Source organism: Piliocolobus tephrosceles, chromosome 8, assembly GCF_002776525.5.
Source record: "Piliocolobus tephrosceles isolate RC106 chromosome 8, ASM277652v3, whole genome shotgun sequence".
NCBI classification, from domain to species: Eukaryota; Metazoa; Chordata; class Mammalia; order Primates; family Cercopithecidae; genus Piliocolobus; species Piliocolobus tephrosceles.
In genome coordinates, this window is record NC_045441.1 from 146,862,799 (window position 1) to 146,878,396 (window position 15,598).

The following is a 15,598-nucleotide window of genomic DNA, read 5'->3' on the forward strand; positions in this document are numbered from 1 at the left end:
CTGTGACTGCATTTTATGACAATTAATTCAGTGGTACACGTATTATTGACATTCTTTTCCATATATACATCTCAATGAGTAAATTCTATTCTATTAAAATTAATAAACAACGAATGAAAAATCACAAGCCATTTTGTTAATAAATTTAAAAATCTAGATCAATGCAAGAAATTGTAAATTATCAAAATTTATTCAGGCAGTAATAGAAAATCAGGCCTGACTAATAACATAAAAGAAATAGGGAAAAGTCATCCCAGAATTCTGGGGACATGTTGTTCCACAGCATCAGATGTGATTTAAACGGCTCCACAACACTGAAAAGGGAAAAGTTACCTTCTAATGCTGAGAGCAAAACTGGTAGAGGTCCTACTAAAAAACAAAACCAAAACTACAGAACAACCAGCAGCCATAGCATCTTATCTGAAACCTAATGCAAACATTCTCAAATAAAATATTAGCAAACAGAATTCAAAAATGAGACTGTTTTGATAGAACGAAATATCCAAGAACTGTGAGACAACTGTAAAAGGTGTTAACATGTATAATAAGAATTTCAGAAGGGAGAAAGGAAGAGAAGAAATATTTGAGACAATAATAACTGATAATTTATCCAGGAAGCTCAGAGAATACTGAATAGAATAAATGCTAAAAAAAAAAAAAAAAAAAAAAAAAGAAAGAAAATGACCCCTAGGCATATCAATATTAAACCTACAGAAAACCAAAGAAAAAGTACTGAAAGACACCAGACAGGGAAAAATACACCTTATCTACTGAGGAACAAAAAAGAATTATATCCTATTTCTCAGATACCACACAAGCCAAGAAGAGAGTATAGTGGAATGTTTAAAGTACAGAGAGTGGCCGGGTGCGGGGGCTCACCCCTGTAATCCCAGCAATTTGGGAGGCTGAGGCGAGTAGATCATTTGAGATCAAGAATTCGAGACCAGCCTGGGCAAACTGTCTCCACTAAAAAGCACAAAAATTAGCTGGGTGTGGTGGCGACATGCCTGTAATACCAGCTGCTCGGCAGGCTGAGGCACAAGAATGGTTTGAACCTAGGAGGTGGAGGTTGCAGTGAGCTGAGATCACACCACTGCGTTCCACCCTAGGCAACAGAGCAAGACTCTGTCTCAAAAAATAATAATAAATTAAATAAAGTACAGAGAGAAAAAAATTCACCAACTAGAATTATAAACTACACAACATTATCCCTGCAAAGAAATAAAGAAGAAATAAAAGACTCCCCGACAAACCAAAATTAAGGGAATTCGCTGCCAGTAGACATGCCTTGAAGGAAGCATTAAAAGAAGTCCTCTGGAGGGAAGGAAAAGAATATAGGTGTCAGGATATTTGGATCAACACAAAGAAAGGAAAAGCATCAAAGAAGGAGTAAGTGAAGGTAAATACTTTTATTTTTCTTATTCTTAAATGACCTAAGATGTAGTTTGTTCGAAATAATAATGGCAACAATATATTCAATTATATATGCTTGTCTGCTTATACCTAAGCAAAATGAATGACAGCAACGATACAAGGAACGAGAAGCAAGGATTAGGATTATTTTGTTATTATAGGGTACTCACCCCACCTGCAAAGTGGTATAGTGTCATCTGAAAGCAAACATGGATTAGTTATAAATGAAAACTCCAACTCTAAAGCAACCACTAAGAAAGATAAAAACAAATAAAAATTCCAACTCTAGAGCAACCACTAAGAAAGGTTAAAAAAAAAGGTATGCTAGTAAAGACAGTAGCATCATAAAATGTTCAGTTAAAACCACAAAAGACAAAAAAGGAGTGGAAGACAGAGACAGGAACAAACAACAAGGGGAACAAATAGAAGACAATAACAAATCTAGTGGATATTAATCCAACTATATCATTAATCACTTTGAATATGGTATATATGCACCAATTTTAGGACAGATTGTCAGAGAAGATCAAAAAACAAGACCCATTTATATGCTGTCTATTAAAAAAACACTTTAAAAATAAAGACACATATAGATTAAAATTAAATTAGCTGGGTCTGGTGGTGTGTGCCTACAGTCCTAGCCAGTTGGGAGACTGAGGCAGAAGGACAGATTGAGCCCAGGAGTCCAGGAGTTAGAGCCCAGCCTGGGCAACATAGCAAGTCTTCATATCTTGAAAAAAAAGGAAATGAATGGAAAAAGATATACCATGCTTACTCTAATCAAAACAAAGTAGGAGTGGTAGTATTAATTTCAGGCAAAGCAGAATTCACAGTAAGAAGAATTATCAGAGGTAAAGAAAAGCATTACATAATGAAAAGACAGTAACAATCATCAATGTGTGGACCCAACAACAGAGCATCAAACTATGTAAGGCAAAAACTGACAGAACTGCAAAGAGCAACAGAGAAGTCAATTATTATAGCTGCAGACTATAACACCCTCTGTCAGATGCAACAGGTAGAAAATTAGGAAGGACACAGTTCAACCCAACAACATTGTCAATTGGATATAATGGACATCTACAGACTACTTCATCCAACAACAGTAGAATACACATTCTCCTCATGCTCACATGGAACACTCACCAAGACAGAACACATTCTAAGCCATAAGACACATCTCCACTCATTTAAAAGAATAGAAATAATACAATGTCTGCTCTCAGGCTACAATGCAATTAAAACAGAAATCAGTAACAGAAAGCTGGAAAAATCCCCAAACACTTGGAGATTAAAACAACGCAACTAAATAGATCAAAGAGGAAATCACAAGAGAAATTTAAAAATATTTTGAACTAAATAAAAATGACAGCACAGTTTATCAAAAATTTGTGGGATGAATAAAATGAAAGCAAGAATGATAGAAAGGCCAAACATGGTGGTTCACACTGGTAATCTCAGAACTTTAGGCCACAGGAGGATTGTTTGAGCCCAGGAGTTCAAGAACAGCTTGGGCAAACATAGTGAGACCCCACCTCTGCAAAAAATTTTTTTTCATTAGCCGTGCATGGTGGCACGCTTCTGTAGTTCTAGCTACTTGGGAGGCTGAGATGGGAGGATCACTTGAGCCTGGGAGGTTAAAGCTGTGATCGTGCCACTACACTCCAGCCTGGGTGACGGAGCAAGACTCCACCTCAACACAAAAAAACAAAACAAAACAAAAACTGATGGGAAGAAAAAGGACAAAAAGAGAAATAGAAAAAAAAAAATTTTAATGTGGGATGAAGCAGTGCTTAGAGGAAAATTTATAGCATTGAAAGTACATATTAGAAAAGAAGAAAAATCTAAAGTCAATCATCTAAACTTCCACCTTAGAAAAATAGAAGAAGAAGAGCACATTAAATCCTAAGTAAGAAAAACAGAAACAGTAAAACCTAGAGCACAAATCAATATACTTGAAAATAAGAAATCAACAGAAAAAAATAAACAAAACAAAAAGCTAGTTCTCTGAAAATATCAATAAAAATCGATAAACCTCTAGCCAGGCTAACTAAGCTCTTCAGCTTCCAGAGTAGCTGGGATTACAGAAGCGTGCCACCACACCCAGCTAATTTTTTATTTTATTTTTTTATTTTTATTTATTTATTTCAAGACGAACTCTTACTCTGTTGCCCAGGCTAGAGTGCAGTGGCGCAATCTCAGCTCACTGCAACCTCCACCTCCCAGGTTCAAGCAATTCTTCTGCTTCAGCTTCTGAAGTAGATGGAATTACAGGCACCTGCCACCACACCCAGCTAATTTTTGTATTTTTAGTAGAGACAGGTTTCACCATGTTGGGCAGGCTGGTCTTGAACTCCCGACCCCAGGTGATCCACCCACCTCGGCCTCCCGAAGTGCTGGGATTATAGGCCTAATGTTTTTGTTTCCAGTAGAGGTTTTACCATGTTTTCAGTAGAGGTTTTACCATGTTGACCAGGTTGGTCTCAAACTCCTAGCCTCGAGAGATCCACCCGCCTTGGCCTCCTAAAGTGCTGGGATTATAGGAATGAGTCACTGTGTCCAGCCTAATTTTTGTATTTTCAGTAGAGATGGGGTTTTACCATGTTGGCCAGGCTGGTCTTGAACCCTGGATTACAGGCATGAGTTACTGCGCCCAGCCTACAAACCAAATTTTCTAGTAAAGTGAGCATTAAGTGTATTGTGTCTATAGTACAAGCCGACAGTCTATAAAAAGCCACACTTTGGAAGTTTATTCACAAATTAGCAGTTTCAGATTTGGAAAACCTTTCTCCAGAGGAAGCAACTATGGAGAGTGGTTTGTTTCCCAAGCAAAGGTGAATTTCCTAGTGCAGAGCTTTACAACGCTTCACCTATTTAGCTCATAAAATAGCAAGAAAAAATTATTTGTGGTTGATCTAAAAGTCAAACACAATCCAAAACAGAGTTTACAGTAAAATGCAGAACATACCAAACAGCACACAATAGCAGAAACACCCAGCTGGAAAGCAGCCCTTGGAATACACTGGTAGCCTGCAGGCTCTGCACAGCAATGGGCTGTCCAGCAAGGGGGAAATTACACACATTCAGAGGCTCTGGAGGGACCGCCCATCACCATGTAGGTATTTGTCCGGGAGGTATCTATCCTTGGGAAATGCCCATGGTTTCAATAATGCAGCAACCACCAAAAATAATGTCTGATTTTAAAACCAGATAAAATATGTTTGTATGCCCTCACTTTTCTACAGCAGAATTTTGCAAATGACAATTTTGTTTTGTTTTTGAAGACAGAATTAGCAAGTAAATTAAACATAAGCTAAAGGTCTTTGCCAACAGAAACGTTTTTCTCTTTACAGTTCCTAGTCTCCTAACCACCTGGTGTAAGCAGCAGAAATGAAAACACAACCTCATGCAGACCCAAAGAATAATGAGCAGTTTTAGATGATCACATCTGGTGAATATCTCTGCTTTACCTTTCAATGCTATCTTCTTCCAAAGTAATTTCCATGAATGTCTTTAGTTTTCTGTGAACAGTGGCTGCAACCTCCCTCACTTTTGAACTTTTATGTTTACCTGGGAAAATTATATTAAAAGACAGAAAAGATTTTAACATCACTACACAAAGACAAACACTCCGCCACACACGTGGTACAACTTCCCTAAGCTGGGCCTCCCTATCTTCCCTTTGAGGTAACCTACATACTGACCTGCGGAATAGTAATTCTCCCTTCTATACGGATGTTGTAAAGATCAAACAAACATTTACTGGAAAGAAGAGTTCAAATGGACCTCACCTCACCCCATGAAGCCATTAGAGGAAAGGTTATGTCCATGCCAGCAAACCAATCCTGTTTCAGAGTCCTTCCCCTGTTTAACTATCACAGATAGTTAAGGATGTATTAAGGGCAAGGCACCTGGGAGCATCCAACATCTGTCCTCAATGTCCTCCTGGTGGTGATCTCAATGCAGGGGGAGTCCCTGAGGGAAGTCTTTTCTTATGCTCAACCTGGGTCAAACTAGTTAAGGAGTATTCTTATCAATCTGCAGATTTCCTATCCATTTAGGCTTACAGGGACAGTTTGTTTCAATAGGAGCACTCCCTATCTACAATGTATCATCTTTGAGAATGATTTCAACATTAGTAAAACTGAGCAAATAACACAGAAAGGTAAAGGCAGTCAGCCTGCAGGGATGTTACTACATTTTATACTGAGCTAAGCATCTTATATATATCTCCAATTATTTTTCCAGTACTCTTTGAACTGCTAGGGATATTCAGAATAGGCAAGACTAAGGCTTACGAGAAATAGTACATAGATCAAATATTAACACCAAAATATCCATCATCAACCAAAATAAATTCAGATTTTAAGATACAGGTAACACATCAAATCAATAGAAATTCAATGCTGAGGCACAGAGAGGAATACTTAAATGGGTCCAGTGGCAAAAGGTGAAAACGAATAGGACCTCTACCACTGAAGAGTAAGCAAGGTGACACAAAATCAGATGCAGGGTGGGCTAAGGAGAGGAAGCCCAAGTGGACAGCACTGTGTCCAGCACATGAGAAGGCAGGGAGTGGAAAGGCTGGGGGACACTTGAGCTGGCCAGGAGTAGCCGAGTGCAGGGGCTGATCCCCAGCATCCCATGACAGCACCTGTGAGGTACACCAGCCACCTTCCAGATGACGGGGGGGAATGTAACCAACCTGCATTAATAACCAGGATAATATGCACAGCAGCCGTGAGGCACACAATGCCTTCAATATCGTCAGAAGCCACACACGCCTTTAATTCATCCAAAAATGACCTGCAAAACAATCAACAAACACCAAAATTACTGGATCGTATAGAACCTATTATAGCAAAGTAAGTACCACCAAGGTTCAACCACAGCCACAAACCCCAGTTTGCAGGGGACATGGGAAGCTGACTGAACTCGCCCCATGCTTTTCATGGACAGCATGCCAGATTGTACAGTGAGACATTAAAACTAGAGGATGCTGCTGGGCACACGGATGCTGTGCTGAGTGAAAAAGGTTACTCTGTATACCCTCAATGCACACAGAAAAGATTTAGTATGTTGTTGAAAGATGACTCATAGCTGCTAAAGATGGTGCTTTTAAAAGTTTTCACTGAATGTATCTGTTATTAAAATTGGACAGGTACCAGACATCTGTAAAGCAATTCCCTCTGTAACCTCTCAGCCCTGCACGCACCACAGCAAACTCTGCAATTCTGATCGAGTGACATATGGACTAGAAAATGAGTAGCAGCTGCGTGTCCAACGAAAATGGCACCGGTATTTAACCTTGTCAAGTGTTTTGAAAGCACACTTGGTAAGAAGTATTTTACTAAACATTAACATTCTATGTTCTCCCTTAACTGAATTTCAGTTATGAGAAGCATAACTAACCAGAGACTGTTTAGACGAATATTCTTTACAGAAAGTTAGAATTTTTCTCTGTGTAAGTTTAATGTAAATATTTCTAATTACTGATAAAATGGAGAGAAAATTATATGAAACATTTTTCTCATAGAAAAGAGTGTAGCTTTGAAAAACTTGAGAGTAAAAGGAATAGAACAAAAGCTGCTGAGAGCTGACAGCCACGATGAGAGTTTCAGGACAGTAAAGAGAAAGTGATTACCTGACCACATTCGAAGACTTTATTATTATTCCTATTAAACACCTTGAAAATGGTGGAAGATCAGAAAGATGCTCTGGAGGGGTAAGCTCTTCCGTGTCAGAAACCTAAAAAAGTTCCAAATCAGCAAGTTGTAAACAGAGACTAGGCTACTCACCTGTAAATTACCCTGCTTTGGGTGTTCTTCAACACCTAAGAAAAACTTTCCAGAAATTCAGAAGAATTATTTTTATTAACTGTTGAAATGTCTACAATAATTATGAATAATCTATTATTATAAACATAAGTGTGCTGGGCGTGGTGGTTCACACGTGTAATCCCAGCGCTCTGGAAGGCTGAGGCAAGAGGATTGCTTGAGGCCAGGAGTTCAAGATCAGACTAGTCAACATGACAAGACCCTGCCTCTATAATAAAATTTTAAAATTAGCTGGGCATGGTGGTGCATACCTCTAGTCCCAGCTACTTGGGAGACTGAGGCAGGAGGATCACTTCAGCCCAGGAATTTGAGGCTGTAGTGAGCCATGTATCATGGCAGTCCAGCCTGGATGACAGAGATTCTGTCTCAATATGACAAAAAAAAAAAAAGATAAGCGAAGGTGCTTATTCAGTGAGACAAAAATAAAGAAAAACAGACATGCTAGTCAATGAGCCTTTTGTCAAAAAGTCTTTATCTCATTATCGTCTACTGTAAATAATGTGCTTTTATGCTAAGTAAATTTCACATTTTACTCCTGTCTAAACTGGTGTTTCTCAATCTCAGCACTACCGACCTGACCAGCTCGTTCTTTGGGGGATCGGGAAGCTGTGCTAGGTGCTGTTGGAGGCTGAGCAGTATCCCTGGCCTCTACCCACTCAATGCCAGGGGCACGTTGCCCACCCCCTCACCCAGTTGTGCCAAACAAAAATGTTCCTATACATGGTAGTGTCCCCTGCAGGGCAGAACCCCACAGTGAAGTACTGTAAGTTTAGAGCCACAAGGCCACCTGCCTGGACCTGTGCTCTTAACTATCAGCCTTGTGAGCTTCGATGAGCCTTTCACCATGGAGGAGTGAATTCCACAAGCTCCTCAGAAAGTCCAGAATTCCTGCTCCAGGTGGAAACTTATGCCCTTGTTTTCCACCTGTCATAGCTGAGGCATGAATGTGCCTACCCACCCCTGCATCTCTCCACCACTGTGTTTGGCTCGATTCGTGGCTATCTTTGGAGATTTCATTTAGGGATGACTAGACAATGCTGCTTTTTTTTTAAGAGACATAGTCTCACTCTGTTGCCCAGGCTGCAGTGCAGTGGCGCAATCACAAATCATAGCTCGCTGCAGCCCTGAACTCCTGCTTCAGTCTCTTGAGCAGCCGAAACTACAGGCATGTACCACCATGCCCAGCTAATTTTTAAACATTTTTTAATAGAGGCAGGGTCTCATCAGGTTGCCTAGGGTGGCCTCGAACTCCTGGCCTCAAGCGATCTTGCTGCCTAGGCCTCCCAAAGTGTTGGGATTAAGGTGTGAGCTACCGTGCCTGGCCTAGACAGCACTTCCAATAAGTCTTCCCACACTTCCTCTGCTAGTATTATAATACAAATTTGAAAATTTAAGTCAATCATCACTATATATCAAATAGCACTGTTTCTCATGAAAATATTTTACATCTTAAAGTGATTGCTGTAAATGCATTTCTTAAACAGTGAGACAAAAGACTATTGACAGATTAAAATAAAAATAACAACAGCATAAGGGATGGGAGAACACAACTGGAGATTCCTACTATGCAATGGACAAGCATAATTTCTGAAGGTACTGACAGAAGTTAAACATGCATGCTGAGATCTCTAGAGAAACCACTAAAAAAAAAATTACACAAAAGATAATATAAAGTCAACAGAGATAAAATGGTGTAGTAAAAACACTTGATTCATCAAAAAAGTGATAGGAAAGAAAAAAACCAGAAAGACTAATAGAAAAGACAGATTGATAGAAAAGAAACAATTAACATTAACTTAAACCCAAATCTATCAATAAATTCATTAAAGTCAAATGGAGTAAAAAAAAAAAAAAAAAAATAGAAGGGACTATAACCACACCAAATAGAAATCAGAGATTGTTGGACTAGATTTGCATAGATATGCTATGTAAACACAAAGCACAAGAAAGCTGGTTTGGCTATGAAAATATCAAAGTAGACTTCATGAGGAGTCAGAGCCAGAGATATTTCACAATAATAGGAGTCAATTCATCAAAAAGAAAAAGCTCGGCAAATGGGCACAGCTATGTTCCAATAAGACTTTATTGATGCCGGGCGCAGTGGACCTTCCTTGTCAGATTTTATCTTTTCATACAGAGAAGGTCTTTTCTCTATATGAAAACGTGATTTTTTACTTTTCTTAAGAGGTGAAAAGAACACCCTGAATATTCCACGTGGGAAAACACCACTTTTTGTTTTGCCTTGAATTATCATCCTGATTATATCACTCTTTAACCAAATAGGCTAATAACTTCTGTATTAATAATGATCTTCAATTCATCTACAGCTACTGTAGGAAAATAAGATAGTAATAATGAATAAATTATCTGTTTAAACTGATATTAGCTACATTTTTTTTTTTTTTTTTTTTTTGAGACAGAGCCCTGCCCTGTTGCCCAGGCTGGAGTCCAATGGCATGATCTCAGCTCACTGCAACCTCCGCCTCCTGGGTTCAAGCAATTCTCCTGCCTCAGCCTCCCGAGCAGCTGGGGTTACAGGTGCGTGCCACCACGCCCGGCTAATTTTAACTTTAGTAGAGACAGGGTTTCACCATGTTGGCCAGGCTGGTTTCAAACTCCTGACCTCATGATCCACCTGCCTCGGCCTTCCAAAGTGCTGGGATTACAGCCATGAGCCACTGCGCCCAGCCTAAACTGACATTAGAAGGTTGACTATCCTAGCTTAGAAATGAAAAACAGGTGGGGGAGGCTAATAATATAACATGCAAAGATATGCGAACTATTCCACAAAAGCAGTCCTAGAGTAGTCTTGTACTCTGCTCACCACTGATTACAACTACTTCTGTCCTTTTAGGAGGGAGAACAATCTTAAGAAACTTATCAACTCATTTAAATCTCCTAAATGGAGCATAAAAGCATGTTTAAATGTAAGGACTACATTTCTGTTTTAATCAAGAGTGATAACATCCTTGGTACATGTTTCACAATAGTCACATGAGTCTAAAATACTAACTAGCTATCAAACTCTGAGGTGTAGCTGCTAGGAAAGTACACCACTCACTCAAGTTTGAAAATTCTTAAAAAATACTTTGAGAAACGTAGAGAATGTGCTGCTAGTAGAAACACCATCTTGTGTCATCAATAAGAGGCACAGCAGTTTCAGGATTAAAGCACTTCACCTTCCGTAGCTGGTGACTTATCTCAACCACAGGTCCAGCGATCAGAGTAGAAAGTACACCCCGGTGCACAGGGGTGTCCGTGTGCCAAGACTGAACAGCAGTAATGAACTCATGAAGTGGCCTCTGAACAGAATAAAGCAGCTACAAGAAAACACATACATCACTTTTAATGACTAAAAACCATGGTTCTGAAAAAAACAAAACGACACTTTAAAATAAGTATTCTTACTATCCTCCCCCAAGACTCGAGGAGTCACTGATGTCGTTTGCCTGCTACCAATGCCCACGACATTCCATTCCCAGGCTGACTCAAACCTCCCACGCACCACGGCCAGAAGATGATAGACGGGACCAAAGCCCACTAGGAACTTTCCCTAAAGCCCAGAACAACCCTCAGGAATAAGGAGGGAGAGAGGCAAAACATCAATGACATTAAAATAAGGCATCAGCTATGAGGCAACATATGCTGACTAAAGCTACACAGGTTTGATGGGAAAACTAAAGGTTTTGGCACAAATTACATTACATAAAAGATCACAGACACTTGAAACGAATTCATCAAAAACAGGAACGTTTCAAATTAATTCAAATTGAACCAGACTAGAAAAAGTTTGGCCAACAACCTTCAATGGCCTCTATCAGTAAAGGACACTGAGTCTTCGATATTTCATAAATAGCCTCCCATTTAAGCATTTTTAAAAGTCTTCATTAAAAAATAATAGTTCATTGATATTTTTAAGCTGCTACTTAGAAAAAGTAATGGCTCTCCCTGATAACAGCATCATGTGGTACGAGAACTGAAACTGACATGACATTATTTTTAGGATGAAGCAAATCTGGCATACAGGTTTTTTATATGAAGTGCTTATACAATAATCTCACTTCACATCAGCTTTCAACCAGCAAAGGGAAGCCACGGGCTCCTTTAAGGTCTGTGACTCTCGTTTCCAACCTGGAGAAGGTTAACATAGGACGGGGAGGTAACTCATGATAGAAATTAGCATTTCACCTGGCAAGATGTCTGTCACTCTACAAGTATCAAAATTAGCATCTTTCAAAAGAAAGGTATATTTTATTTGGAAAACTCTGTGATACAACAATTATGCACTCAGAACCTAGAGCAATCAGTCCTCTGCTTCCTGTCCTGCCGTCTGGTCAACCTGAACTCATGGGATCCTGTTCTAAGACCACTGAGTAGAATCTAACAGCTGGAGCTCCCGCCCTTCCTGCCTCCAGCCCATGCACAGGGGTCACCATCTCTGTCTCAGGGTATCCACCACGGGGGACTCCCACACCAGGCTCCAACTTTCTCAGTGCTCCTCCCCATGGGGGACTCCCACACCGACTCCATCTCTAGCAGCGCACCTCGCCACCAGGGACCTCCCACGCACCACTGCACGTCACCCGAGCATGAACAGCACAGCTAGGGCTCATGCATCTGTGTGGGTGTACCCAGCCCTGAAAAGTCCATCTAGCGAACCCGTCCTGGGGAGGCCTGAGTACCCGAAGGCCTTCTTCCGGTTGCTTCTTGAAGCTCCGTGCAATACATTCCAACATTTTCTGAAATACTTTCTGGACTGTGTCCAACAGCATTGCAACTTCTTCATCTGAATCTGTTTTCTGAATCAAGGAACTTCCAGTTATCTCTTTCAGAATGTCAAGAAGTAATGAAACATAAAAAAATCCCTTCACTAGAAAGAAAATTGGAATATATCAGTTTTCTAATCACACAAGTTTGTTGAAATCATGACACATTTCTCACTTAACACATGTATACGATGATAACAAAAAAGAGATTATTACACTTTGGTATTTGGTGAGCCAATACCAAAAGCTAGGTTGATCAGGTTAACCTGAATTCTAATCAAAATGAATAAGTAAGTATGACATTTGTCCAATTTATAAAATTGATACCTTCAATAACAGTAATAGTGTATTAGACTTAGTCACTAAACTAAAAATTGTGTTCCTTGCACATGTGAACACACAGAAGTTCAGCAGCGTGGCTCCTTCAACACCGGAATTAGAGAACAGTTGTTGGTTCTGTTCTATTTTTAGAGAACAGATATACCTATACAATGAAACTGGCTACACTGGAGATCTAGAATTCTAGGTATAATTAGCTCCTCCACAAAGTAACTTTTATAAATAATAAAAGTAGATTTGGTCCTCATAGGAAAGTAATTCTTAAATGATAAGTGAAGTTTAAAAAATAAATAATTTTGACTGTTTCAATCATTAAGCTTAAGTATAAAATGCTGTTTTCACAATAGAAGTGAATTATAAAGAATTAAACAGGCTGGGTATGGTGGCTCGCCTATAATCTCAGCACTTTGAAAGGCCAAGGTGGGCGGATCACTTGAGGTCAGGAGTTTGAGACCAGCCTGGCCAAGATGGTGAAACCTCGCCTCTACTAAAAATACAAAAATTAGCCGGGCGTGGTGCTGGGCGCCTGCAATCCCAGCTACTTGGGAGGCTGAGGCAGGAGAATTGCTTGAACCTAGAGGTGGAGGCTGCAGTGAGCCGAGGTCGCGCCAGTGCACTCCACTCTAGCCTGGGCGACAGAGCAAGACTTGGTCTCAAAAAAAAAAAAAAAATTATAACAGCTAAAGTAAATAATATTGGTCTATTTAATACTTACTCTTAAACTTTGGATCTGTTAAACAAATGATGGATGATTTTGCTTATAATTAGAGATTAACTAAGACACTGCCCAGTACCCTGGCTCCAGTGTCCTCCCAGCATGTACTTTCAGTTGCAACATCATAAAGAGAGATACACTGGGGGTGTGCACACACACACAGACCCCTCTGGAATCTGCCATGAAGATATTTAAGGCTATGGGAAAGAGACTACAGATGGATCCACTAGAAATTGGACTACCAACTTAATCTAATTCTCAAAACTTAATGTTGAATTTACTAAATGTTATCATTTTCAATCTCTTCTAGCAAAATAACTAGGCTTAAAGAAATGTCAACATCAAATGTTGAGGCTTTTACAGATCTCAGTGAGAATCAAATGCAACACTGGGATATTGGGAGACTCACTTAAAAACCATCCAGAAACAGGTTTACGCAGCAGTCGGCTACTCCACAGAAGCGGTGGGGTGGGAGGCTGGCCGTCAGGAGTTAAGGAGTAGGGGCTAAGAGCTAGGGGCCAGGAGTCAGGGGCCAGGGATCAGGGTCCCAGCTCAGCAGTACTCTGCTTTACCAGACTGTGATCAGAAGGCCAAGGAGATATGGAATGGCCCCAGGTGCACTCCCCCTGGGTTGGCCCCACACCCTTTCCCATCATCCTCTGATGTGACTCGAGGGCTGTCCTCTCACTCACTGTTGCCATGGGTTACCCTGTGCTAATCCTTTCCTTGGGGTAACAGCAACTTCCAGGGGTCCTGGTGGGTACCACCCAACAATCCTGACTCACGCCCCCACCCACAGGAGCACATGGCCAGAGCAGAGCCAAAAGTGATGGTTTCCCACACAGATGCCAGGAAATAGCCACTAGCCCAATCCACAGGGAAAGTCAGCCTGGCAACGAAGCTGACCACAAGGAGAGGCAGAATCCCAAGGACCCTGTCACAAACTCTGGATGCAGTCATATCTGACCCAGAAACACCTTTGAATTTCCTGGCTGCATCACCCAAAAAATCCCTTTTTTGGTATATACTAGGTTGCATTATAATCAGTCACTTAAAAGTGAGAGTTCTGAGTTACACAGTAAAGGAGGGAGGGAGGGAAGGACTGGTTCTGAGTATTTATTGCTCTAAAACAGCCCTGACCGTACCTGTTTGCATGATTCCAAGACTCCGCTGTAAAAGTTGCATCTGAAACTGATGGTCACCAAGGCCTACCATAACAACATCTTTACACACAGTCAGGTAGGTCTGTAAGAGACAGACACAACTTAGCAACAAAAGCCATTTAAAAAAAGGGAGTAAATCCAGCCTCACAAAGCTTCTCCTATCCATGTGCTAGTTATCTTACAAAGCAGATTTTTACAAAGATGTTTTATAAAGGAATTTTCATAAAGATACATTAATTCTTGCTGTTTTCATAATAAATCTAGAGACATATTTTATGTAATTCCACAAACATAATTGAACACCTGTTACATGTAATGTGTAAAATTACACTAAAAGTATGAAGTTTATGCTTTGCAAAAAGATAAACTCTAGAAAGTTAGATAAATGTTACTGTAAGTTTTTAAGAATAACACTCATGTCTAAAATTACCACTCTAAAGTAGAAAATGAAATCTTGAAACATAACAAACTTGGTAAAGGGAAAGGTTTCTGTGTCTTCAGACTTCTAACCTGGATAATTTGCTGATAAATGACCCTATGAAGCTTCAGATATTCTTCTTCTTGATCTTGAATAAATGATAAAATTTTGCTTTCTAACCAAAAGCCAGTGTCTTCCAAAACGGACAAATACACTTTTCCTTCTGAGCAGAACTGTCCAAAAACAAGAAGATAAATCAGTAACAAAAAGAGCACTGTGTATCATCCTAGCAGAGGGCCAGGAGCAGGCGCACCTTGTGCTGAAGATGGATGCTCAGCCGACAGTGGAGGCCAAAGGCTCGCAGGGCGGCCGCTTCACCGAAGCCACAAGGCTTCCCACCCGGTGTCTGCAGAAGGGACTCCAAATCTGCCTGGAACAGAAAAAACCCAAGGACCACATGCTGACTGACAAGGCATCACCACAGCCCAGACAGCAAGAACAAGGGGAAGCGTCTGATCTCAGGCAGCTGGAAAGACCCCCGCTCTGGGGAAGCCCAGCCTCCGAGGACTCTGCGCCTGGACGTGAGGTGCTGGCTGGTGTGGGGAAATGTACAGCCAGGTGAGCGGGCTCAGCTCACCGTCCACAGCCCCTGCCCTGCACACAGCACCACCCGTCCCCTCCCTGCCTCATGACCAGGCCCGTCCTCCCCATCTGCCTGGCTCTGCTCTGCTGAAGCTTTGCTTCTGGTACAGTCACACTTGAGGGCAACGTAACAGGGTGTTCAGAGGGCTGGCTTCTGGAGGAGAGGAAGAGATCGTGGCCTCCGTGGGACAGCTGGCAACATGATGGGTTCCCAAGAAATGTTCTCCAAACATTCCCAGAAAAACTGCCAAGGACTGTAGGGACTGAGTGTCCACATGAAAGGGTGTGTGACATATCTCCTGCAG

The 15,598-nt window shown here is 40.8% G+C and overlaps 1 protein-coding gene across 4 annotated transcripts in view; it reads right to left on the reverse strand.

Annotated features, from left to right (window-relative positions):
* Nucleotides 1-390: 390 nt before the first annotated feature.
* NCAPG2 (non-SMC condensin II complex subunit G2) overlaps nucleotides 391-15,598 on the reverse strand; it is a 63,219-nt gene continuing 48,011 nt past the window's right edge. For 3 of the 4 annotated variants that reach the window (XM_026451508.1, XM_026451509.1, XM_026451510.1), the window contains 8 exons: nucleotides 14,965-15,081; nucleotides 14,744-14,884; nucleotides 14,216-14,315; nucleotides 11,933-12,120; nucleotides 10,430-10,570; nucleotides 7,058-7,161; nucleotides 6,119-6,219; nucleotides 4,880-4,983 (listed from right to left, as the gene is read on the reverse strand). In XM_026451508.1, the coding sequence (XP_026307293.1) occupies nucleotides 4,880-4,983; nucleotides 6,119-6,219; nucleotides 7,058-7,161; nucleotides 10,430-10,570; nucleotides 11,933-12,120; nucleotides 14,216-14,315; nucleotides 14,744-14,884; nucleotides 14,965-15,081 (996 nt within the window). Of the gene's footprint in view, nucleotides 2,144-4,879; nucleotides 4,984-6,118; nucleotides 6,220-7,057; nucleotides 7,162-10,429; nucleotides 10,571-11,932; nucleotides 12,121-14,215; nucleotides 14,316-14,743; nucleotides 14,885-14,964; nucleotides 15,082-15,598 lie in introns of those variants that run through there. The other variant, XM_026451507.1, reaches the window with a different exon arrangement.